General features: G+C 52.9%; 3 protein-coding genes across 3 annotated transcripts; 1 reads left to right on the top strand and 2 right to left on the bottom strand.

Moving 5' to 3' along the window:
* Nucleotides 1-548: 548 nt before the first annotated feature.
* DRG2 (developmentally regulated GTP binding protein 2) lies at nt 549-10,053 on the bottom strand. The gene is made up of 13 exons (XM_040079158.1): nt 9,930-10,053; nt 8,705-8,865; nt 7,769-7,858; nt 6,677-6,737; nt 5,681-5,771; nt 5,249-5,321; nt 5,014-5,104; nt 4,738-4,835; nt 3,795-3,871; nt 3,295-3,383; nt 2,412-2,470; nt 1,938-1,991; nt 549-1,851 (listed from the first exon to the last, which is right to left on the bottom strand). Exons 1-13 carry the CDS (start codon nt 9,991-9,993, stop codon nt 1,765-1,767), a joined length of 1,095 nt encoding a protein of 364 aa, XP_039935092.1. The 5' UTR covers nt 9,994-10,053; the 3' UTR covers nt 549-1,764.
* A 680-nt stretch (nt 10,054-10,733) lies between these two features.
* GID4 (GID complex subunit 4 homolog) lies at nt 10,734-18,799 on the bottom strand. The gene is made up of 6 exons (XM_040079543.1): nt 18,503-18,799; nt 17,295-17,354; nt 16,403-16,510; nt 15,670-15,771; nt 14,553-14,683; nt 10,734-13,394 (listed from the first exon to the last, which is right to left on the bottom strand). Exons 1-6 carry the CDS (start codon nt 18,713-18,715, stop codon nt 13,331-13,333), a joined length of 678 nt encoding a protein of 225 aa, XP_039935477.1. The 5' UTR covers nt 18,716-18,799; the 3' UTR covers nt 10,734-13,330.
* A 205-nt stretch (nt 18,800-19,004) lies between these two features.
* Nucleotides 19,005-24,864, top strand: ATPAF2 (ATP synthase mitochondrial F1 complex assembly factor 2). Its single transcript, XM_040079477.1, has 8 exons — nt 19,005-19,218; nt 20,483-20,527; nt 20,858-21,003; nt 21,432-21,529; nt 22,426-22,506; nt 22,653-22,765; nt 23,543-23,658; nt 24,260-24,864. Exons 1-8 carry the CDS (start codon nt 19,059-19,061, stop codon nt 24,395-24,397), a joined length of 897 nt encoding a protein of 298 aa, XP_039935411.1. The 5' UTR covers nt 19,005-19,058; the 3' UTR covers nt 24,398-24,864.
* Nucleotides 24,865-25,297: the final 433 nt, after the last annotated feature.

Raw genomic sequence — 25,297 nt, 5'->3', positions numbered from 1 at the left:
CCTGGCTCCCAGCACTACCTGGATGAGGATGAAGCCCTGTCAGCAGTTCTGGCTGCCCAGCTCCGTGCCAAGGCTTGGCAGGCTGCAGGATTTGGACGGAAAAGTCAGAAGCTCAGGGACAAAACGAAACCAAAATTAGTCTTTGTGAGGGCAGCTCTGCCTGTGTGACCTTCATGGGAAATGAGAAGGGTGAGTTAATGTGCTGGAACAGCATCCCACCCAGCTCACACCAGGAAGGGCCAGCTTTCCACTGCCAGACAGGGATAATGTGGATAATTTGGAGCTTGTTCTCCACTCGCTGCCTCCGTGGTCAGGATTTCCTCTGCACTCCAGCTGTGAACAAAGCCAGGAACAGGGAAGGGAACTTACAGAGTTCAAAGTCACCTTCTTAGCTTGGGCATTGTGTATAGTACCTATTTATCTCCCATCACCAGTCTCTTGCAGCCACTTCACCTTCTGTTGCCCCCTACATCTCCTGCGACAGCATCCAGGATTCCTCAGGTGGTAAAAAAGAGTGTTAGGAAACACACCAAGCCACCTACCCACCATTCACATGAAATAACAACTTTTTATTTTCTCAAATAAAATAATCCATCCATTTCTGCTCGATCAGGCTGTGAGGGGTGGGGAGGAGCAGGGAGGAAGGGAGGAACCCGGCTCAGACAGGTGTCACACCTGTCCTCACAGTTCCGCATCCACGTCAGACCGAACCATTTTCCAATGAAAGAAAATAAAAGCTATCGGCAGCTCTTGATCCCAGAAGGCAAGAGCTGTCCTCTGTCAGGCACTCTGAATTGTTTAGCAACAGTATTCAATGGAAAAGCATGATTACAAAAATCCCAGTTTTCTGATGAACAACATCCAGACAAGCAATGTTTAACAGGGCTGGGGTAAAACTCACGGCATGGGGTGGTACCTTGAGCTCCCAAGAGCTGTGACTGGAATTTAGGGGCATGCTTGATGAGACCTCCACCTTTGGGACTAAAGGGCAGGACAACTCCTGCCCAACAAAGGAGGAAGCTCCCAAGGCAGCTCCTCAATGAGTGAGGTGCCAGAAGTGAATCCTCAGCCCAGACTACGGCTCTTGGATCAGACTGGCCAGGCTAATTAACCATTACCAGTTTAACTTCTCATCTCTCAGTACCAGTTGGACCAGGATGTCTTACAAACCCCACTGCAAGGCTATGGAGAGGCACAGAGTGCCAGGTTTTAATGTTAATTGAGGTGGGACCATTAAAAACTGGGGTTGTCTCAGCTGCAGAGACACGTCCAGAGAGCAGGGGAGGGAGAACCCTGATTCCGTTTCAGATCAATGCTTAAATTAAATTAATGGATAAGCAGCAAAGCATCAGCAATGTTCCCTCAGCCCAAAGCACGGGGCCAGATTTTTTTCACACAAACTCAAACAATTCCCACTGGGAATGCACACGGATTCATGTGCAAACCCCACAAGGGGCAGGACACTGCAGGCTGTGGAACTGTGTCCTAGAAAAACTGGCTCCTTTCAAAGTTTTAAGGAACATCCCTTGGCCTGAAATGCTGCATCTTCCCCATCCCCATCAACAAGCACAGTAGCCTCATTTTCTGCCTTTCTCCAAGAGAAGGAGCTTCACAGAAGCTTTCTTGGCTCTGGAACACATCTCCCCTTTTCTTTCTTTCTTTTTTGTTTTTTCTTTTTTTTCTCCTTTTTTTGGTGTGTTTTGTTTTGTTTTGACGTGGTCAGTTCCAATTGCAGTGATTAAAGACAAGGCCAGGCACCAGCAGTTACTTCTTTACGATCTGAATGACATCTTCGTGCTCCATCATATGGGTTAAGCCCACTCTTTGAGGGCTGTACTTTGTGCTTGTCCCCTTTGAAGCAAAAAATGGGGAGAAGGGTTAGAAAACCAGTCAGAGTTACCTGAGGACAGGGATTCCAGTTGCTGCCTAACACTTACCCACACCAAGGCATATTTGAACTGGCTGGCTAATGATCTGTGAATCCGATGGCACTGCAAGACAGACAGGCAGAAGTTGAAGTATTTTCGTGACACCACTTTGCAAACAGCTTTTTCAATACCCAGGAATTAAAAGAAACTCAAGTCTATGCCAGAATTTAAAAGAAAGACTTCAGTAGCCAGTTAACAGCACCTGAAACCACACAGAACAGACAAAGGAGTCACCAGCTCACACAGAGCCCCATTCCATTGCTTCCATGTGCTTTTTCACTGGGCTGCATTAAATAATTACTGCTTAAAGCTTTTATAGCCGCTGTGAAAGAAACCTGGGGCAGATAAAACCGGTAAAGGCAACAAAAGGAGCAGCCCAACCAAACACTGACACGTCCTGAGCTTTACGAAGCACAAATCACAGCAGGTCCAGGAGGAACTGCCTTCTGCACACAGGGAAATGTAAAAGATGAGAAAAATTACCACATGTTCCACAGAGGCCCCTTTCCGTAGAATAATGGCATCTGTAAAGTCTGGTCTCTCTGTGGAGAAGCAGAAGGGGGGGAAAAAGCATTGGATTTCTATCAAGTGTGTTCTAAAATGCTGACACCATCTCACATCACCTTGTGCTTACTACTCCCAAATTCCTCCTTCCTGCTCCCAGACAGAACAGGGATCCAGTACCTAAAAGCATCAAATCAGTTCTCCACTACCCACAAGTGCAATTACCCACTCCACACATCAGCAGCTTCCTCACAACCCACCTGATCTAACCCCATCCCAAACCCTTGACTTAAGAGAGACAAAACCACCCAAGTCAAAACACACCTGCTCAAGGAAGACCAAAATCCCCAAGATTTCAGAGCTTAAAAAGCTCAGAAAATTCCTTGATCTCCTCACACCTACCCAAGTTCAGCTGCTCACAACCAAACAGGGCAAGTTACAGATGTGCCTCCATCATTGGATTATAAAGCAAAAGGAGGATCAAAGGCATGGGAATCACCAGATTTCTTGCAGCAGAAACAGGAAACTTCTTCTGGGTTGTGATGGGCTGAGCAGTTCATCACAGCGTGCATAACAAGGGAAAAAAAGCTGTGAACTTGCAGACTTTATTCCCTTATATCACGCAAAGACTTATGAAAATTCAGCTCTTGTAAAATACAACAGGAAGGCCACGGTGGGATCCACACATGGCAGGATCAGACAAGAGCAGGAAGCATTTCCCAAGAGCTGAAAGATGATTAGGGAGGGTGTAATTCCAGCATTTCCAAGGCACCAGCCCTGCTGGCAGCCTGTTTGCCTTGCATGAGCAGCAGCAGCAGCATTTGTGCCTCTCAAACCTTCTGTTCAGCTCGTGGTCACTTACGTCCCCGTTTCTTGGTGTAGATGCAGGTGAGTGCCAGGTATTCCCAGAGCTTTTCCAGCAAATAATCCAGGTTCAGCTTCATGCCACAGCTGCAAAACACCAGGATTCTCTGTTTAGTGCTGTTTTGATTTAGGGGTCCAGAAGAACAAAGTGATCTAGTGGAGTCCCATGGCAGGGGGTGGAATGAGAAGAGCTTTAGGATCCCTTCCAACCCAAACCATTCCATGATTCCAGAAGGGTGAACAGCTCTGAAGCAGCAAAGCCCCGGCAGATCTATCAGCAATTCTAAGGAAACAAGCCAGACTGACTCTGTCCTGCAGACAGCACGGAGAAGCCAAGCTGCCTCCCTCTCCAGAGGAGGGAAATGAGGGAAATCTGGGAAAAGCCGCACAGCAGCTCTGCTTCTCACCCCAGCGGCCCCGGGAGAAGCTGGAGAAAGGGGTGTGAAATGAACCCCACACCAGGCAGAGCAGCAGGAAAGGGAAAGTGACAGCTCCTACCTGATGACAACACTGTGGGGCCTCCGAGCAAGACGATCCACCTCCTCCATGGATATCTGGTCAATCTTGTTATAAACCTAAACCAAAGGGAAAACAACACAGCCCTTAGAAAGGCAACCCAGCAACGTGCAGAAACAACAAGCACTGAACAGAAACGTGGATCCTCTCAGAAGATAAGCCAAGACTCTCAGTAAAACAAACTATTAAAATTCAGAAGCCTGAATATAAATTCTGGCCTTTTAAAATTCTCCCTTTGGGATGACTTGGAACACGTTCTCCGGTGTCTTTGATTTCATACAGACCCAGTGGCTACAAACAGAGCCCTAAAGGGACCTCTGGCACACAGGGGACCAGATGAGACAAGTTAAGCACGGAGCTGGCAGCAGGGGAGTGGGAGGCTCTGCACGTGGGAGCAAAGCCCCAGCACCAGGATGGGGAAGCTCTGCTGCTTCAGGGCAGCACCAGCCACAAGAGGGCCCAGGGAACACACACAGCACGGCTGCACATCCAAAACCTATAAAAAACTCCCTGTCGAGACGTTTTCCACCTCCTAAACTCCAAATCATTACAGTTTTAGGAGCCAGGAACAAGAACGTGGAGTAACAGGATGAGGGGGAATGGCTTTAAATTGAGAGGGCAGGGTTAGGTGGGAGCCTGGGAAGGAACTCTTCCCTGTGAGGGCAGGGAGGCCCTGGCACAGAGTGCCCAGAGAAGCTGTGGCTGCTCCTGGACCCCTGGAAGTGTCCAAGGCCAGGCTGGACAGGGTTTAGAGCAACCTGGGATAGTGGAAGGTGTCCCTGCCATGGCAGGGGATGGAACTGGATGGGCTTTAAGGTCCCTTCACAACCAAACCATTCCATGATTCTGTGAAGTTCCAACATTTCCTTTGGCACAGAAAAGAGATGCCGGATGTGACAGAAGCCAGGCTGCCCAGGATACTCACATAGAGGCACGGCATGTAGACCCTGTTTCCTACAATCACATCAATGAACTCGTCAGGGGAACAATCCTCTCTGAACAGGACCTCAGCGTTGAAGATTTCTGAGGAGGACACTGTCAAGGCCCAAACGCCAACACACCACACGGGCTGAGCTCCCTGGTGACAGCCCTGTCGCCAACCTGCCAGCACCAAAGTGACACCAAGGCTGTCCCACGGCAGGGAGCACTCGAACCATGAGCTGCTGATGGCTTAAGGCTCGCCCATTTTAGGAAAGGATACTGTATTCGTGGAGGATGAGCTGAACCAGCTTCTCAGAGCACTGAGTCAACGTGACAGTGGAGTTGAAGGAGATGCCTCCACCTTTCTTGGGCTGCAGGAGGCAAAAAAGCAACGTAAGAACATTCTGCAAAACCCAGAGCCCCCTCAGCTGTCCAACACGAGGGACAGCACAGTGAGCTCAGCTTTGAGCAGGCAGGCAGACAGGCTGTGCCTCCAGGAGCTCAGGAAGCCTCACCTTGAAGTAGATATTTGGTTTGCTTTTGTTCAGCCGGATTCCTACAGACTCCAGTTCTTTCTCCAGCAAGGCCCTGCGGGGACACAGCACCTGTGAGACTCAGCACGGCCAGGTGACACCCAGACCTTTCCCTTTTCCACTCTTGTGTTGATACAGCCCTGCCACAAGCTTTCATTACAGCCTAAAACCCTCCTAATGCAGGTCAGAGTCTGTGGTGGAAATCCAGGTTGACATTCACATCTCTGACAGCCGTGCTGAGCGGAGCACCCACTGCAGTCTGCTTCTCATGGAACACAACCCCCATCTCATACTCAGTGATTCAATTCCCCCTTCTCCAGGTGCTCTCCACAACTCCTCAGGGAGCTGGCACGTTTTCTGGGCACAGGGGAAGCCCAGAGCCCAGCCCACCCCTGGTGCCCAGCTCACCCTCACCTCTGCACCTCGCCCTTGGTGGCATCCAGCATCATGATAACGACGTCTGCTGTCCTGGCCACGGCGATCACCTGCCGGCCTCTGCCCTTCCCTGGGGAGACACGAGGTGGATGCACATCAGCAAGAGGAACCAGCTGAGTTCTGTTGCCAGATGGGGACTCCTGCCCCGTGCAGCAGCTTGAGAGCAAGGAAAAAGATCCTGCAGTGCTCTTGTGGCTGCTGGGAGCACAGAGAGCTCAGGGCCAGGAGGTGCCTTAGGAAACACAGGCAGTGTTCTGGTGATCCAAGGGAATGGCTGGAGCTGTGCCAGGGGAGGTTATGTTGGATTTTAGGAAAAGGCTCTTCCCCCAGAGGGTGGATGAGCACTGATCAGGCTCTCCAGGGAATGGGCATGGCCCAGAGGCTGCCAGAGCTCCAGGAGTGTTTGGATAACACCAGGCACAGGCTGAGATTGTTGGGGTGTCCTGTGCAGGGCCAGGAGCTGGACTGGATGATCCCTGTGGGTCCCTTCCCAGATGTTCCATGACTCCCTGATTCCCTAAGCTATTTTCTGACACAACCAGCCAATGAGGACAATGACAACATAGACAGACAAAGCCAACATCTCCTCCCAGAGTCAGGAGTCACGGGAGGACTGGCAGGAACTCAGGGAATTACTCAAACAAGGTTAGTGTTTAGCTGTAATTCCCTCTCCAGCATCTTTCTATAGATTTCCTCAGTACCAGAGAACAGATGAGCCACTTAACACCCAGGCAAGGAGGTGAGAAGTGACGGGCTTGCTTTGGCTCCCACCTCCAGAAAACCATCTCTGTGCTACATATAGAGCCTTCCGTGGGCTCAGGGATAGGAATCGTGCCTCACATAGCATCAAGGACTCAAAAATTTGGGAAGACAATGTAGGAACTCTTGGCCCAGGAAACCTGCGAATACCTGAGACACTCAGGGACACTACTGAGGGCAAATCCCTCCTGCACATGAACACAGACATGAGCCAACCTTGAGCTGCTCCTTCGATGATTCCAGGCAGATCCAGCAGCTGAATATTGGCTCCCTTGTACTGAAATGGAAGGACAGAAAGTTGAAAGCTTTTTGCAGGGCACCTGAGCTGCCCCAAAAGCCCCAAACACGTGCTGGGGGGCCACATCCTGTGGAGAGTGGAACTGGATGGAACTGGCAGGCCAGGGGACTCTGCACAAAGCTCATGGCTCTGTCCTGAGGAAAATTCCAGAGCTATGGGCTGTGTTCAGCAGCACACAGAGCTGTACATTAAATCCTGACTCCCCAAAGCATCCCGTGACTGCAGCTGGACAAAGCACCACAGAATCAGCACAGCAGTATTCCCAGGTTGGGAGAACAAAAAGGAAAAACAACCCTTCTTCTCTTGGTCTAACGAGAAAACTCAGCAATGAACAGATGCCACGTCTCTTACCGTGACATCAAACGATTCAGGTGTGCTGCAGGACTTACAGCACAAGGGAAACCCAGGAGACTCTCATTCCCAGGATTTGCAGGGCACTGGCTCTCTAGCTGCTGTTGCAGCTCACAGCTGTGCTTGAATGTGTCACATTAAAGTCCTTTTCCCATCAATACAGTTACTTCCATTATTTAACTCCCCTTTCCATCCTGACCCAGATTTCCTCATTACTCTTGGACACTTTTCAGTCTGATGCCCTTTATCATTTGTTTTACTGATGGATGCTGAGGTCACCACTAATAAAATCCCTCAAGGACAGGAGTAGCTGCATTTTGTTTTAAAAGTTATCAGAGGCACAGACTGCCTCTACAGAGCTTCATTAAAAACAAATCTGTCAAAATTTGCAGCCAGCTGGTCACTGGCAACGACAATGATTGTACAAAATTCAGTTGAGAATTGCTGTATTGCTCTGGTCAGCCCAAGAGCAGCACAAAAATCCTGGTCAGGAAGCCAAACCCTAAGAGTTCAGGGAAGTGCTACATCAGCACTCAAGAATTTAAAGCAAAAATCAGTTTGGGAGACCTTTGGCTGTCTCTGCTCCTTAGTGGCAGCACAAGTGGTGTTTAGTGGCTGGTGCAAACACACATTTACACAGCTGGAGGAGAATTTCTTACTTCTATGACTCCTGGGATGCAGGTCAGTGTGGTGAACTCGTAGGACGCGGCTTCGCTGGCGGTCGAGGTCATTAAACTCAGGAACGTGGACTGAAAAGGAAGAGATCAGCATCAGCAGGCAGGAAAATGAAAAGGGTCGGCAAAAGAAGCAACACCAAAGCGCTCCTCAGCTGTGGGAGTTGTGTTGTTGCTGTTCCAGGCACAGGGACTGAGGCGGTGACACTGTCAGGGAGCTGAAATAAATCCTGCACTCCTCCCTCTCCTCAGCAGTGCTGGGGCTGGGCAAGAACAAATTTCAGGCTGCTCCCACAGGGCAGAGCAAACAAAATGAAGGAGTGTTTCCCCATCTCCAACCCTCAGCTAGATCACAGAATCATGGGATGGTTTGGGTTGGAAGTGACCTCAAAGCTCATCTCATTCCAGCCCCCTGCCATGGGCAGGGACACGGCCCACCATCCCAGGTTGCTCCAAGCCCTGTCCAGCCTGACCTTGGCGCTTCCAGGGATGGGGCAGCCACAGCTTCTCTGGGCACTCTGTGCCAGGGCCTCCCCACCCTCACAGGGAAGAATTCCTTCCATATCTCTCCCCTAAATTTCCCCTAATTCAGTGTGACCCCACTCCCCCTTTTCCTGCCACTTCAGTTCCTGACAAAGAATCCCTTCCCAGCTTCCCTGTAGCCTTTTCAGGCACCAGAAGGTCTGTGAGGTCTGCACACAAGCTTCTCTTTCCCCAGCCTGTCTCCAGTCCTCCTGCTCCAACAGTTCCATGCCCTCCTCACCTGGAGACACCAGAACTGCGTGCAGGACTCCAGCTGGGACGAGCCTTAAGGTGCCTCCAAACCATCCCACGGCTCTGTGACCCCAAAGCTGCTCTGCAAACCCCACTGTGACCCCACTGCAAAGCACAGAGACACGGCGAGCACAGCCCCTCACTGACCTTCCCCACGGAAGGAAAACCGATCAGTGCCACCCGGGCATCTCCTGATTTCATCACATCGAAGCCCTCGCCCTTGGCAGCCGGGGATTTGGAGGGTTCCAGCAGCTGAGCTCTGTACTTCGCAAGCTTTGCCTTCAGCAGGCCCAGGTGGTACTCGGTGGCTGCAAGGACACAAACCCAAAGGCTGGTTGGCAGAAAGCTGCTGGTGAGTTCCCTTCTGGGAATGAGAATCGTCCTGAAATGAAATGCTTATGGATCTTGGTCAGCGTCTGCCCCCCAGCTGTTCCATCACCTTTTGGAGCCCTGGGCATTGGGTACAAACCTTCCAGGGAGCTGCACAAAGTCAGAGTGGAGGGAAACAGCCAAAAAAACCCCAGGTTAAAGGAGTAAGACAGAGGGAGAGCAGGTGCAGAGACAGAGCACAGGGGGAGCAGCTCCTCTTGGGAACACTCCCTCCTGACACCTGCTCTCATTCAGCACTCCAAAACGACCAGATTTTCCCCTCCTCTTGTCAACTTCTAAAGATACATTTAACCCAGAGCTCACATGTGTGAAAGTCCTTTACTGCCTTGTTCTTAGCAAAACACTTGAATTTACTCCTGAACCAGAATAAAAGTCATATAGTTGTCTCCCATTGTAACAGGTAAGGGCATGAAGCCAGCAGCTTACGTGTTTATTTATGTTATTTACCAGAGCCCCAGCAGCAGCTCTGGCAGAGCCCACGGGGAGCTCCCAGACCACTCCAACACCGGGAGCCTCCTGTGCCAGGAGGACTGGAGATGTTCCCCCTCCCAGCTCTGGCAGGGCTGGGGCTACAGCACAGGGCAGGGAAGAGGGCAGCTCCCACCCTCACACACCCCCCCAGCCCAGCCCCAGGGCTCACCCTGCTCCCCAACCTGCCCCAACTCCCAGCACCCCCGATCCAGCCCTCTGTGTCCACAAAGACCCCCCCAGTTTCACAAACCATCCCCGCCCTGCCTCCCCCACAGCCCAGATCGGCAACTCTGCCCACAGCCCACAGACTCTGTGCCAGCCCCCCATAACTCGCACCCCACCTGGGCGCCAGACTCCCCACAGCCCCCAGTCCCCTCTTCCCTCGGACCCCTCACAGACCGCCTGTGTCCCCCCACAGCCCCTCACACCCCCAGCCCACCTGCTCGCCCTCCTCCCGGACTCTGCCCTCCCGCTGTCCCCGGGTCCCTCAGCCCCCGGCCGCCCTCCGCACCTTTGTTCTTCTGCGTGCGGGCGATCTCCTTCTCGATCTCCGAGATCTTCTCCAGGATTCCCATGGCGGGCCCCGCTCCGCGCCCGCCGGAAGCGCCGCCGGCCCGGCCGTCCGTCCCCGTCACACGTCCGGGCAGCGCCGCGCCGCCAGCTCCGGCCGCGCCCCGAGCCCCGCGCCCTGGGTTCCGCCCGCCGCCACCGCGGGGGCACCGGGAGGGTCCCCAGGGAGGCGACCCCGGGTGCGGGCGAGAGCTGCGGGGACAGGAGGCCAGGGAGGGACAGGCTCAAAGGGAAAGGTCTCGGAAAGCAGGGGAGGTGTTAAGGGGAGCCCCCCACACCGGGACTGCCGGCTCCTGCTCCTCTAATTAAGGCGGGAGCCTGAAAGGACCGTGGAGCTAGGGGGGCATCGGGCTCTTCTCCCAGGCAACCAGGGACGGGACACGAGGAAACAGCCCCAAGGGGGCCAGGGGAGGGTCAGGTTGGGCATCAGGAGGAATTTTTTCTCGGAAAGGGTGATTAGATATCGGAACAGGCTGTCCAGGGAGGTTGGTGGAGTCTCCATTCCTGGAGGTGTTCAGGGAAAACTGGACGTGACATTCAGTGCCACCAAGTGAAAAGGTGGGGATCAGTCACAGGCTGGGCTCGATGCTCTCAGGGGTCTTTTCCAGCTTTAATGATTCTAAGAGCTTGTGAATCAGAAGCTGCTGGGATTCCTGGAGAAGCCCTCAAGGAAGGAGATGAAGCACAGCAAGCCCCTGGGACCAGGAAGTGCTGTGGTGGACAAACACACACAGACACAGACCCCTTCAACAGAGTTCATGTTTAATTTGGATGTTGATCGCTCCACAAAACTCCTCCTCGGCCCCCACATGGACCCTCTGCTCCCACAGACAGCCTGCTGCAGCCAGAGTGGTTCAAGAGACACCACATCCTCTCCCGAGCACAAACACTCCATTTCTCACCTCTGCCCCCCAAATCCTCCCCTGGGCCGTTCTCTCTCAGCGCACCACGACGTACAGAACATCTCTCCTCAACTCAACCAGGTCAAAGAAAATGAAAAATCAAAGCAAAGGCCTTTGAGGAGGGAAAAATCCACACACCAATAGCCCCTGCAAAACCTTCAGCTCCACAACCTGCTCTGCACCTGCCACACATCACATCCTGCCAGTTCTGGATCTAAGCTGAACTTCCCTTCAGGATGGTGGGAAGGCAAGCACAGAGCAGGATGATCTTTCCACATCCTTCTCACAACATATCAAGTCTTAAAAAAATACCAACTTCATTGGTTTAGGGATAGTTACACGTGTTAAATGCCCCCAGGACCATCCTAATGCAGCTTCTGCCAAGGAACAGGGTTAATTCAACTAAACCATACCAGAAATCCAAGTGTCCCACTGGCACTGACAGCCCTGGGGAGCACAGGGACAGCGGTGCCACCACCAGCATTGCACAGACAGCTCCAGAGGGCTGGGAAGAGCTGCTGGAGCTGGATCCCTGCACTCACACAGCACCTGGGAAGGAGGTTTCACCCCTACACTTGGTCACAGTGGAGCAGCACCACTGGTTTTCACCTCTAAAACCAGGACATCTCCCAGCACCATCCGTGAGGAAACCCCTCTCCTCGAAAGGGGCTGAGTTTCTCTGAGAGGAGCAAAATAAAACAGGAACGCGCTTCCCAACTGCTCTGCTCACAGCCCCAAATCACCTCTGCGCTGTCCTTGCACATCCTCCAGACAGCCAAGGCACCAGCACACACTCCCTGGGAAGGGCCAGGTCTCTCCCTTCTCCCCCAGGCATCCTCTCTCCACGTGTGCTGGGGAGAAGGATTGATCCACGGAGAGCAGCACGCGCGAGGCGGGCAAATTCCGCATCATCTCCCAAGACCGGCCCGGCCGCTCGTCCAAGCGCTCAAAATCCCAACTTGGAATAGAGGAAAGGGGCTCTCCAAGCCCTGAATGCTTCCTCCTTAAGGCTTAAACAAGTGGTAACTGCTGCCAAAAACGAAGTTAGTTAAAAAGAAGCAAAATCCAAAGTACCTCGCCCCAGCATGCAGAGGCTTCAATTCCCGCTCCTGGGTGGAAAATCCATCCTCAGCACGAGCTGCACCACACGTCTGCTTGGAGGAAACTGGGTTTTAACACAGCCAGAAAAAAAAGGCAAACAAAACTCTCACAACGCCCTGCAGGTGGGGCTGACAAGGTAAAAACACAAGTGAGGCCAAGTTTGAAAGTGTCTTTAAAAAACCAACCCACACGCGCACACACACACACACTTTGGCACAGGAGCCTTAAGTTATGTCACTTGGAACATTCAGAGTCAGAGGGAGCTAATGGGAAGGGGTTTTTATAACTTTTTTTCTTGTTTTTCCTTGTAAAAAGGTGTCAAGCAGTGGTGGTGAAGCATGAAGGGGGAGTACAAAGGCTGAGCGGTCCCAGGGCGACGCTGCTCAGCGCTTGCGCTCCGGTCACGTTCCCAAAGCTTAGCTGGATACACGGATATAAAAACACAGACATTCCTGGTTTTCAATGTGAAAACTGTAACATGGAATCGAGTACTTGTGCATTTGCCATAGGGTCCTTTGGAAAAGGAACCATAAAAATATATATATATATTTTTTTTAATAAAAGTTTTTTTGGTTTTTTTTTAACTTTTTTTAACCTTTTTTTTCTTTTTTTTTTTTTTTTACCCTTAACTTAAGTAAAGAGCAAATATACACCTACAAGCAGAGTTCAGATCCACTTTACTGAGAGCCTGGAAGTCCGTACATCAAATTAATTCCCAGTGGCGTATCCAGACACCGGAACAGCTCCCAGCTCCAAAGGGCCGGCGTTCCTGAAAGATCTGCAGCTCCAGCTAACCTTGTTAGCCAGCAAAGCCTCACTCCAGCCTTACCTCAGCCAACACTCCCCAACAGACTCCACAGCTGAGCCTCACACCCAGGGCCTGGCTCTGGGAGCATCAGAGCTGGAAATCTGGGCAAGAAACCTGAATCCTGGTGATTTCAACCCACTTTGGGATATAACAAGGAAAACATAAGCCTTGAGCTTACATTTCCTTATTACTCAGAGGCCAGAGCACTGATTCCAGCTACTGAGAAACAGCTTCCAGAGGAGAGCCAGGAGCAACTTCAGTGACAGAGAAACGAGCTGTGCAACAAGAAAGTGCATTAAAGTAGCTTAAAACCAGAGTAAAGATCAAATGGCCACTCGACAGGAGGGAGAATCAAGCTCCAGCAGCTCCTCAGGCTGGGTGAGTTAACATCCAGGCTCTCTCTCTCTCTCTGGAGTCCAAGGGGCAGGAGAGAAGCGTGCATTCCCGTGCTCCCACAGGGACACAGTTCTCCTGGCAGGCCATGCTCTCCTGCCCCGTTTGCTTCTGGGCGCTATCAGATGTGGACAGCTGTCATCGGAACTCGTAGATAGGAGCACTGTGCTCGGGAACGTGCGTTAAATTCAATGACTGATACCTGGCAGAGAAGGGAGACAGGGAGGAGAGGGTTACACGGAGCTCCTGCTTGGCAGACACAGAGCAGACACTGTGCTTCACAATCCCAGAGTGTGCAGGCACCCAACACCCACTTCCCACAGCGCCAAAATCCTGACAGGACTCAGCGTCGTTCCTCATGACTCTACAACTCCCTGACCGGAGCGTGAAGCCAAGTGGGGTCAGGCTCTTTTCCCACACAACTAAGGACAGGACAAAGGGAAATGGCCTCAAGTTGTGCCAGGAGAGGTTCAGGTTGGATATGAGGCAAAAATTCCTTACTGAAAGAGGGGTTTAGACCCGGAATGGCCTGCCCAGGGAAGTGGTGGAGGTACCATCCCTGGAAGTGTTCAGAAATCAAACAGACACTGCATTTAGGGTTGAGTTGGAATGGTGGTATTCGGTCAAAGATTGGACTTGATTTTGGAGGTTTTTTCCAACCTTAACGATCCTGTAATTCCCACTCTGATCCCTCTGAGCCACCTGCAGCGAGGCAGCTTTCCAGGTGGGCTGACTGTGGTGGTTTTTTGGACTCCTTTTGAAGTCCAACAACTTTCAAGTTCAAACAGTGTTTGCCATAAGTGCAAATTACACTCGAGTCTTTCAAAGCTCAGCTTGAGGGAATGTATCTGAAAGCCTCCTGGTTCCTTCCCTCCCCCTGAGAGCTTCCAGCCATCCACCTGCTGCTCATGACAATGATCCAAGGGAAAAGAGCTCTCCACAGCTACTTGTCTCCAAAAAAACCCCACCAATTAACTTTGACTGTTGTCTTAACAGCAACACCCTCGGAATACAAAGCACTGGCCTGACAAGATTTCTGCCTGAAGGGAGCAACAGCCAAGCTGTTCCTTAGGAGAGAGAACTGAGCTCGCTCCCAGCACTTCTCCAGACCCTGTATCATCTTCCCTCCTCCACCCTGCCAGCTAAAATTTCCTCCCCTTTTCTATAAGGGCAGCACTTTACACCACACCAATGGACTGCACCAGCCTGCTCAGGCCAGTCACGGCACACACCCCTCCCTTCTGCCCCAAGGTCCAACCACCAGCCTGAATCTCCTGCCTGGACACTCCCAAGGCTGTGGATAAGCAGGAGAGGAGTCACAGCTTGGTTTAAGTCTTCAGGAGGCTGGGAGGTTCCTTACCATTCTGAACTCCTATGGTAGTAATAGCCCTCTATAGATGCTGCTGACTTCTGGAAGCAGATGTAATAGAAACCAGCAAAGGAAGCACCGCTGATGTCCTTGATGGTGTGATCTGGGACTAGGAACTGCTCCTGAGTGCAAAACACAGGCTGCATTTTAAAATGTTGATCAGATACAGCCCCACCCCAATGTGCCCTCCCAAACCAAATACTGGCACCCACTAACACAAAGACATTCCTGGCCGAGCACTCCCTGCAGGCCAGAGCAGAGACCAGAGTGCCCCTTCACCACCTGCCACCGCAAGCACTTCACAGGGAAGCAGAAAACAGAACAGAATGAGTTTTAAGAGTGCAGGAGATCAGTTTCAGCTCAACATCTGCCCCTGCAGACCAGAAGCCCAGTGTAATACTGGGAGTCAGAGCCTGGGAAGGAAGAGAAGGCTCCAGGGCGATCTCACTGCAGCTTTTCAACACTTATGGGAAGGCCGGACAGGGACTTTGCACAAGGGAGTGGAGTGACAGGAAAAGGGAAAATGGCTTCCCATTGCCAGAGGGCAGGGATAGATGGGATATAGGGAAGAAATTCTTCCCTGTGAGGGTGGGGAAGCCCTGGCACAGAGTGCCCAGAGAAGCTGTGGCTGCCCCATCCCAGGAAGTGTCCAAGGCCAGGCTGGACAGGGCTTGGAGCAACCTCGGAGAGTGGAAGGTGTCCCTGCCCATGATAGGAGGGTGGAACAAGATGAGCTTTAAGGTTCCTTCCAACCCAAACCGGTCTATGGTGACTCTGTGCTGATCCCAGCTGAAGAACAGAGCTGCAGACTGGCCAGTCTGCATCAAACACAGGCCCCACACAGGGACTGGATCCAATTCTCTCATCCTCCGGAGCATCACCAAACAAGATTTTCCTGTTGTGTTCTTAGCCATGACTGCAGCCCTTAAGGACACAATTAGCTGGCTAGACACGAGTCACACTGGAACTTGCAAGAACAGTGGGTTCTGGGGTTGGCAGGGTGAGATCTTTCATGAAACCATCACAGCTGGAGAAGCTCTCAAACACCTCAAGTCTCTGTCAGTGCCTTGCAAGTAGCTCAGCAGAGAAGGAGACAGGCAGGGTTTACCTTCCATCTCATGAAGACGTAGTCCCCATTTTTTAGATCTTCATAATCAAAGTCATCAGAGTTAAATGTTTTTGCATACTGGTAAAAAGCCTGGAACTTTCCCTGAAACAAAAAAAGAAAAGAAAAAAAAAAAAAGCTTATTCCAGGAATAGAACTTCCAGCACCAGCTGCTATTTAGGATGGAAATCTACTGACACTCACAGCAATACCCAGCCTGGCCGGAGAAGCTCCTGCACTTCCACAGAAAGATATTTTGACAGAAATATAACAAACATCAAAGCCTGGCAAACAACAGCCAAGGCAAAGGTGGGGATGTGATCAGGTGGCTGCTGTGGCCTGAAAACACAACAGCAGGCACAGCCTGCCCTGAGCAGGGCCACAGGTACCAAGTGCTCTGCCTATGCTAGTGGGATCCCCTTCCCCTTCTCCATTCCATTTTGCAGTAAGTCTCCAAGAATAAGGAGTGTGTTCCCTTAGGGGGTCCAAGAGATGGGGATTGCTCCTGCTCCCTTCCAACCCCGTGGCCAACAAGTGGAAAACAAGACATCCCCTCCCTCATCACAGATCACATCCTGCTGAAGAGACCTCTATTTGCAAAGATCCCAATGGGAGGAGGGAGACAGCCAGAAAGGAGAGATCTCCAGGCCTCTCTGCCAGCTCTGGCATGGGCACACACTGCACCTCTCCTCCAAAGCAGCAGCCCAGGCCCACCCTCTGCCCCAGATTTATTTACCCAGTGTTTACGATCCACGTCTTCGTCGGCGTCCCACTTGCGCGTTAGGAACGGGTGTTTCTTACTGATTATCTCGCCTTCGAAGAACGTGGTGAGGGTTGGGTACTCCTGGCAGAGGGGAGACAAAGGTGGGGTCACAATTGTCACCTACAGGCACAAACCCAAGAGCAGACAAAGCTCTGTGCACTCAGCAAAAAGCATCTCCCAGGGAGAGTTCTGGGCAATCTGAGGCTGCTGCTCCCACCCCTCTACAAGGCTGACTCTTCCACACCCACAGTGCTCTTATTCCAGCCTTTCTCTGCCTCTTTCCTCCCTTTATGAATCCAGGAGCTGTGGGGAAGAGTTTGGAACACAAGTCTGGCAGGGAGCAGCGCAGGGGGCTGGAGTGGCTCAGCCTGGGAATAAGGACCCTGACTCTCCAAACCCCCTGAGAGGAGGGAGCAGCCAGATTGGGGTCAGGCTCTGCTCCAGGGAACAAATGACAGGACAAGAAATGTCCTCAAATTGCAGCAAGGGAGGTTTACATTGGACATTAGGAACAATTAAAATGAGTGGTTAAACTTTGGAACAGGTTGCCCAAGGAAGTGGTGGACCTGGCTGTGTCCTGGATCAGTTGCTGGACTCAACGATTTTAGAGGGTTTTTCCAAGTTTAAATGACTCCATGAAGCTCCCAGCTGGATGATCACCTGTGGCATTTACAGCCAGCACCATTCCCCAGCTGATGCCCTGTGATCAAATCTACAACGGGCTCAATCCCTCCACTTCCTATTTCTGGCAGCAACTTCTCCCACCCCACCAGGAATAATAATTAAAATAAATAAATAAATAAATTTTTTAAAAAAAAAGCCTTTACACAGTCCCTTTTTGTGTTGCTTTGCAGTTAACACTCACCTCTGTAAGGCCTTTAATCTTCAAGTATCCACAGAGATAGGAGTTTTCCATATCCACATGCTGGAAAAGAGTGCAAAGTCCAACCATAAAAATAGGCATGAAGGTGCCTGCTTGATCCAAAGCAGTTTCTAACCTTTCCAAGGATAATTTCAGCTCCAGCTGGCAGACACTGTGGGAACCACCTGGAAAGATCATTTGCAGGTGCCCAGCTCACCTCTGGCAGCCTCCAGATCCCAGGCCTGCTCCCAAGGCAACACCCTCTGCCCAGAATTCTCCAGCAGGAAGCAAATCCCCTTTCCAGCTGGAAGGGATCTGACTCACAGTATTCTCCGAGAAAAAGCATCCCTGGAAGAATTGCCCACACCCCCAGCATTTTGCAGGAGGCCTTTCTCCTAAATCTAAAGCTTTTATGGCACCTGTATTTTGAGTTATCAGGTTGCATCTCTCTGCTTCTGCTGTGCAGAATCTCAGCAAGGATTTGCCTGCTGCTTTAAAAGTAGGGATTTTCCAAGCTTTTCCCTGACATCTCCAGATCCGCTTTCAAAACACACAGAGAGTTATTCAGGGAAGTGCAAACCTCTGCCATGAGAAGATGGATCTTCTCCACCTGTGATCAAAGGACGGCAACGTTTCCCTGTGCTCAGCACAGGGGGAGCAGGCAGCCCCCTCTCCTCAGCTGACACAAGCAAAACAGCCACGTTTTCGGCACAAAAGCAGCGTTTTTAAGCACAAAAGCACAGCCAGCCCTTGCGAGGTGGCAGCGTGCAGTGGAACTGAGCAGCCATGGGATGTCCCCACCGCAACAAATCCCACCAGGAACGTGCAGAATTGAACATAAAAATACCCCGCCGGCTTGGAATCATCACAGAATCACTGAGGTTGGAAAAGATCCGTGAGATCATCCAGCCCATGCTGCGGCTGATTCACCACCTTGTCAACCAGACCAGAGCACTGAGTGCCACGTCCAGTCTTTCCTTAAACACCTCCAGGGATGGTGACTCCACCACCTCCCTAGGCAGCCCGTACCAATGTTTAATGGCCTTTTCTGTGAAGAAATTTCTCCTAATATCAAGGGATAGGGTGATGCGGGTGCCGGCAGGGTGGGAACAGTCACGGCGGCCTGAGGCGAGCGGGTCCCCCGGTTCCCTCAGGCCTCGGTGGCCGCTGCCGCCCCGCCAGGGCCCGGCTCGCCCCGCCGCCCCCCTCACCTGCATGACGACCTCCACCTCGTAGGCGTTGCCTTTGCTGCGCTGCTGCCCGCGGAATTTGGCCCCGCTGTAGAGCAGCGAAGTGGCCACTCCGGGCTGCGCCGTGTTGATGGGGGGCGGCGGCACCAAGCTGCTGGCGGCCGCTCCGGTAGCGGGGGAGGAGGCCGAGCTCCCCGCCCCTCCAGCGCGGCGCCTCTCGCTCCGAACCGGCATCTCGGGGGGGTCCCCGGGCGCCAGCGTGGCCGGGGCCGGGGCGCGGCCGGGGGACGCCGCCCGCTGCGCTCCGCTCCGCTCCCTCACGCCGCGGCCGCCGCTGGGTCGGGGCCTCCCGGCAGCGCCTCCGCGCGCTCCCATTGGCCCCCGCGCGCAGGCCTGGGGGGCGTCCCTTGATTCTGACTGGGTGCTGGCGCGGCGCCGGGCGCTGATTGGCTGCGCTGCTGCCCGGTGCTGCTGGGAAATGTAGGTTTTTTAGCCAGGCGGCGCGGATTGGTTGCGGCCGCCGGCAAGATGGCGGCGCCCAGGGAACGACGCTGAGCGCGGTCGAGACGAGGTTGCGATGTCGTCTGTCGCGATGTCGTCTGTCGCGATGTGGCGCGGCTGCCGCCGGCTGTGGTGGGCCCGCTCTCCGCCTACTCGGCTCCCCCGACCGCCTCCTGCAGCTGCCGGGAGCTGCCCGGTGGGGCTGTGCGGGCGCCGGGCCTATGCCCCGCCGGCAGGTGAGGGAGCACCGGGCGGCTCCAGCCCCGTTTGGGGAGGGGGATCCTTCCTTGGGGACCCTCATCCCGGGGTCACCCAGGGCAGGGCTGGGATCGGCACGGATTCGCGGGGACCGCGCTCCCCAGGGCTGCTGAGCGGCCCCGGTGGTGGGGCTCCCCCCCGTGCCCTTTCCCTGACGTTTTGTGTGTTTGGAGCGGGCAAGGTTCACTGGCAGCACGGCCGAGCCCTCACTGAACCAGTTTGTTACACTTGTTTCTGTTGGGTTTTAGGAATTTTGAGGGAATGAGACTCAGACGGGGGGTTCAGGTATGTTCTGGTCCACGTATCTCATCCAGAGACTTTGCTGGAATCGCGTGGGTTTGAGAACAGTGAAATTAATCTCCTTCTGTTGGAGGTGAGGCTGCAGTGTCGCGGTGACTCATGGCAAGGTTTTGGGAGGCACTGATGAGCCTTGGGGCTCCTCTGGGGTACACACACTTCAATCTGTTTTTAGAACTGTGCCTGAGGCACTTTCTGAGGCCTCGAAGGTCGAAGAGCCTCAGCAAATCCTTCCATTTCCCCAGCAGGAATGTGCTTTTTTTAGCCTGGAATAGCAGACCTGCAGCCTGACCTGCTTGCTGTGCCCTTCACGAGACAGATTTACGGGTTTGGGATTTACAACCTGGTTGCTGTTGTCAAGGGAATGGCTCATGAGTTCTTCTTGCCTTGTGGGAGGGATGTGATCCTTTGGAATGAGTGTAATCCCTCTCTCACGTGTTAGGAGTGCACGTAGGAGTGCTGGTAGCAAAGGATGCTGCTCCTGAAATGAGACCTGAAGTTTCCTCAGGTTCACCTTGTTGGTGGTGCAGGTATATTCCCAAGCTGGACTGGGATATTTGGGCTGCAGGGAGGAGTGGCCTTCAGGGAATAGTTTGTCCAGTGTGACTGTAGTTGTAGAATCTGGAAAGGGTGATCCTGAAGTAAAACTCCTGAGGAGCGGTAGGACAGGTCTGCTTGGGAAACCACACTCTGGGGCAGCTGAGCCCCCAGCCTGGCAGGAGTGCAGCTGGTTCTCCCTGCTCCCTGACTGTGCACAGCAGCGTTGTGGTTGTCACCAGTTTCCCTGCTGAGTGGAGCTCATTGGAGCTCACATCTTGGAAACTGGGGATGAAGGGCTGGATTTTTGTGGCCAGCCCACCTCGACAGCACTGTATGTTCTGAGCTGTGATGGGGAGCAGGGAAAGGGGCTGAACATTCTCTTTTGCCCTCTGTTTCTGTCCCCAGAGAGGAAGAGGTTCTACCAGAACGTGAGCATCTCGCAGGGGGAAGGTGAGTGCGGCCGCTGAGATGGGATGGAAGGGCTGATCCCTGGGAGAGGTCTCATCACCCCACACATCAGCATGGCACCTGCAGCCCAGGCTGTGCCAGTGGCATTTTGTCACCAGCTGCTGAGCCCCCTCCTCATCTACAGCAAAGCTGCACGGTGGGAAGCAACTTCCAAGACCAGGTGTATCCCAGTGATGGTGGGAAACCTGAGTATTCCTTGTCCCTTGCTCCCACCAGCTCCAGCTCTGAATCTGCTCCCACTGTGGGGTTGTCTGTTGTTCCTTAGTGCCTGCTCCTTTTTGATTCCCCAGGATTTCTACTCTGATTCCCCAGGAGGCTTTGAAATAAACCTGGACCACCGAAAGCTGAAGACACCCCAGGCCAAGCTCTTCACGGTCCCCAGCGAGGCCTTGGCCATTGCAGTGGCAACGGAGTGGGATTCCCAGAAAGACACCATCAAGTTCTACACGATGCACCTGGTGAGCACAGCAGGGTGGAATGCTGAGACCTCCAAATGCAGAGTGTGGAAGCAGCAGGTTGTCGTGCTCCTAATGAGCAGAAAGTTAGGACTTTGTCTAGACTGGCCAGGTGCCTGTCTGTAGGGAATCTGTGTGACCGGGGGAACTTGAGAAGGGGCTGGACAGTGTTATTGGGAATAGTGAGGGGCAGGAGGAAACAGTGAACTCTGGAGTGGTCCATGGCCCTTCTTCCCTGCTGCTTAATGGGCTTTTTCCAGAGATTCTGAAAGATTTGAGAAGACACCTCTCACATGAACCGTTTTGCGGCCCTGCACCCCTCAGTTGTTCATCTGCCACAAATCCTTCTGCTTCTTCTTGGTGTTGTACCATGGAAGCTGCTGCTCTTTCAAGCCTGGACTAACAGCAGTTTCAACTGCCTTTATCCCCAGACCACTCTGTGCAACACGGCGCTGGACAATCCCACGCAGCGAAACAAAACGCAGCTGATCGGAGCAGCTGTGAAGTTCCTGGAGACAGACACAGTCTGGTACGAGATGGGGGCCCAGCTGGATTTTGGAGAGAGGGTTGGGTAAAGTGAGGGAAGACATCTGCTCTCACCCAGTCATGGCATGGCTCTGATCTGTGCTGGTTTTTGCCCAAGGGTTTGAATTAGTTTAGATCGGTCCTGCATGTGCAAACCCGCTTGGAGTCTGTGCACCCAAAGAAGGAGCATTGGATTTGGTTCTCTGTTGAACTCTGTTTTGGACACCTCCATGCTGGGCAAGGGTGAGAGCAGTGGGAAATGAAGATCTTGGAGAAAGCAAAACATCTTTGAAAGGCCTGTGGGGTTCTATCAGCCAGTCCCTGATTTTCCTGTGCCAGCACAGATAGCTCAGACTAATTGTACCAGTCCCAAAATGCCCTTCATTCCTTAAAGTCCCTGTGAGCTGTAGGATCAAGCCTGTTCATGCCCAGGCTCCTGTCCCAGCCTCCAGTGGCAGCTGCACAGTTCTTATGGAGAGAGAGGAACAGGCTTCCCCCACCTGCCCTTGTGGGTTTGGTCAGACTGGGGGGACAGGGGATGCTGAGCTGAGCCACTGGGCAAGGAGAAGCAGGAGTGGTCCCACACAGAGTTGCAGTGGGGTTTGGACCCTCCTCTAACTGCTAAATCTCACTTCAGTCTGTGGCTTGGGGCTGCCTGCAGTTTTCAGTTGGCTGGTTCACTGCTCTGTCTTGTAGTAAGACATGAATTGTCCTTCCTGGAATAACAAAAAGCACTGAATTTGGGGAAGAGCTGTGGGATTGTTCTCTGTCACTGCTGCCTGGGTGGACAGCAGGTCCCTGTTCCACTTGCTGTGCTTCTGGTGGGATCAGTGTCCTTCCCAGAGGTGTGTCCCACCTGGGAGTGACCATCCAGTGTGGTTTTGTTCCATGATGTCCCAGCTATCGTGTGGAGGAGCCTCCAGCCTTGGCAGAGCTACAGAAGAATGAATGGGATCCTGTGGTCACCTGGGCTGAGAAAAGGTGAGAGCTCAAAGAGTTCCTGGCTGCTTAAAGCCCTGCCCTGCCAAGCCCAGGAGCTCTGGTGCTTGTGACTGCCACGGCCACAAGCTCTGTGAGCCCTGGGCCTTTCGCTTGGGTTTTGCTAAGGGTTTGGGTGATTGTTCCAGGTACAACGTGACAATTGGCTCCTCCACCAGCATCCTGGGGCCAAACATTCCAGCCAGCACCAAGGAGACCTTTGTCAGCCACCTGGCATCCTACAACATGTGGGCCCTGCAAGGTGAGTGGGGCTGGGCTGGGAGCTCAGGCTGGGCCGGTGAGGAGGTGGTTCCTCTCCATGGGACAGGAGAGAGACTGTAATGATTTTCTTCTCCTGCTCCAAGTGTGGAGGTTTACGTTTTAAATCTGCAGGCTGAGCCCTGACCTGCTTTTTGTCACAGGCAGGGATTCTCTTCAGTGTCACTGGTGTTCAGGATCTGACTGTGCTGTCCCATGAGCTGCTTGCTCTACCTTAGCACAAATAACTTCTTTAATGCCAAACCTTCTAATGATTTAATCCCTAGCTTTGTTGTTACCAGGAAAAGAAATCAGGCTTAGTACTCCAAAGTGCCCACACTGTGCACTGTCCTCACTTTTTCATCCTTATATCCCACTTAATCTTGCCTGAATCATCTGAATGACACCAAAAGATAAAGAAATGAAGGGAGGTTTGCTTTGCTCCAGACCTGAATGAGCAGCAGGCAGTGGAACCCACAAAAGACGCAGACTGCTCGAGCCTGGATGGATATCTTCCCTTTGCACTGGGGAGGGTTGTGGCAGAATAAAAGGAGGTGGTGTCCAGGGCATGGCCTTTGTCACTGCGGTGGCAGGGCCAGCACAATGCTCTGTGCCTGCTGTTACCCACAGATCTGAGTGCCCGGGTGCACATGGGAGGATCACTGGCCCTCCCTGGGGGGGTACCACAGCCTGCCTGTCTCTTCAGAGCGTGTGAAGATGCTGCTGTAATGCTGCAGGAAACAGCCATGACTCTTGTTTGGTTTGGGTTATTCCCTTCCAGGTATAGAATTTGTAATCACCCAGCTGAAATCGCTGATTCTGTCCATGAGCCTGATTGACAGGCACATTACAGTAGAGAAAGCTGTGCTTCTGTCTCGCCTGGAGGAAGAATACCAGGTAAATTATGTTACAAAACAGCCCTATAATTCAAATAGCAATAATCTCAGCATGACAAATGCATCCCCCACCACAAATAACTGGCAGGGGAAGTGCCTGCTATAGCAGGAGATGTTCCACTCCACCAGTCTCCCTGTCTGAGAGTGTTTTGGAGCGTGCTGCTGCAGAGCAGCACCACGGGCACACCAGCCCAGAGTGCTCCCAGGGCTGCCAGTTTCTTTTCACAGAGCCCAGATGGCTGCTTTTTCCCTCTCTAATCTGAAGTGCAAAGTTGTGGCTGGCTTCTCCTGCTGAGGGTTATCCAGCCTGGAGGTTTTGGTAGACAACGAGATATCAAGCCTGCTGGAAATTAGCCCAGTGTGAAGCTCTCCTTGCCCCAAAAGTGGCTGAAGTTGGGAATCTTTTCATGCTCCCATTAAGAGGCTTTGCCTCAGACCCCAGTACAATGAAGCACATCCTCATCTCGAGATATCCCTGCCTCAGCAGTCAAGGATCATCTCAGTTCCTGCCGGGGGTTCACCTGTTCTTCACAAACATGACAAGGGAAGCTGAGAGTTGCTGAGGTGCTTTGAGTATAATCCACGTTCCTCCTGTCCTTCAGATTCGGCGCTGGGGCAATGTGGAGTGGGCCCATGACTATGACCTGTGCGAGCTGCGTGCTCGCACGGCAGCTGGGACTCTCTTTGTTCACCTCTGCTCAGAGAGCTCCACTGTAAAACACAAGCTGTTGCAGGACTGAGGCAGCTGGGCAGGGCACAGAAAGAAAATATCCAGCTGGGAATTGCTGGCCTGACCCAGTGGATGGTAGCCACCTTCCTGCCATTCCACTTTTCCTGGGATCAGCTTCACGTGCTGTGGTTTTGTGGGCAACTCTTGACTTGGATTGCCTGCTGCAGTGCAGCACACAAGGAGGAAAGGTCAAGGTGAGTTTCCTCTTAATCCCCAAGCCAGTAGCTCCATCCTTTCCTGGTGTCTGTAACTCATCAGAGGAGCTCCCATGGAAGAAGCAGCTTCCTGGGCAGGGCACGGCACAGACATACCCAGCATATGCCACATGTCTTCATAGCTGCCAGCTCCTGACACACACTTGTTATGGAAATCTGAAAACAGACTCTACTGCATCTGTTGTTCATCCCTCGACGTGCCTGTCTGTAACACCAGGGTCTCCGTGTTCCATTAAAGACTCGCCCCTGTGAGGTACCAAAAGCTGCGTGTCTTTGTTTTAGTCACCAAACTGTGGGGTGGGTCCTGAGCTGCCAGGCTGTGGGCAGGTGCTGGGATGGCTCCAGCTATTAAAAATCACAGACCAGAGCAGACACTACTGTGTGAACCACTCCATGCAGCTGAGGTAGCAAGGAGACAACTGTGCAGTCCTGGAGCGAGAGGGGTAAAACCTGGGCTCCAGCCATCTTCAGAAGCACAGGGCACGATGAGCTGAATCTGTGTTCGACAGGCAGCACCAGCCACGGGGTTTTCTGAGTCCTGCGCTGTCCCTGCCGTGCACACACAGCCACCCTCTCATTTAACCTCCCCACCTTCTCCTTGCTGCCTGCCTGGAGCGGCACCGCCCTGGCCTGCACCGTTCCTCAGAAGCTGCCCACAAGCGAGCGTGGCAGCGGCTGTCACCGAGCAAGGAGGG

This window comes from Hirundo rustica, chromosome 15 (genome assembly GCF_015227805.2).
Source record: "Hirundo rustica isolate bHirRus1 chromosome 15, bHirRus1.pri.v3, whole genome shotgun sequence".
In the NCBI taxonomy this organism is placed as follows: Eukaryota; Metazoa; Chordata; class Aves; order Passeriformes; family Hirundinidae; genus Hirundo; species Hirundo rustica.
Note: the sequence above shows the minus strand (reverse complement) of the source record. Positions and strands in the feature narration are given on the sequence as shown.

Bases quoted from the DNA above. Each gene is read 5' to 3' on its own strand.
- GID4 (XM_040079543.1), bottom strand. From the start codon at position 18,715: ATGCCGGTTCGGAGCGAGAGGCGCCGCGCTGGAGGGGCGGGGAGCTCG. The intron at 17,355-18,502 runs GTGAGGGGGGCG...ACTCTTTTCCAG, and splicing joins AGGTGGAGGTCGTCATGCAG to CATGTGGATATGGAAAACTC. The intron at 16,511-17,294 runs GTGAGTGTTAAC...CCCCTCTGCCAG, and splicing joins AGATTAAAGGCCTTACAGAG to GAGTACCCAACCCTCACCAC.
- ATPAF2 (XM_040079477.1), top strand. From the start codon at position 19,059: ATGTCGTCTGTCGCGATGTCGTCTGTCGCGATGTGGCGCGGCTGCCGC. The intron at 21,004-21,431 runs GTGAGCACAGCA...CTTTATCCCCAG, and splicing joins AGTTCTACACGATGCACCTG to ACCACTCTGTGCAACACGGC. The intron at 21,530-22,425 runs GTACGAGATGGG...ATGATGTCCCAG, and splicing joins CTGGAGACAGACACAGTCTG to CTATCGTGTGGAGGAGCCTC.
- DRG2 (XM_040079158.1), bottom strand. From the start codon at position 9,993: ATGGGAATCCTGGAGAAGATCTCGGAGATCGAGAAGGAGATCGCCCGC. The intron at 3,872-4,737 runs GTGAGTATCCTG...CCTTTGGTTTAG, and splicing joins TCTACATGCCGTGCCTCTAT to GTTTATAACAAGATTGACCA. The intron at 1,992-2,411 runs GTAATTTTTCTC...TCTGTCTTGCAG, and splicing joins GGGCCTCTGTGGAACATGTG to TGCCATCGGATTCACAGATC.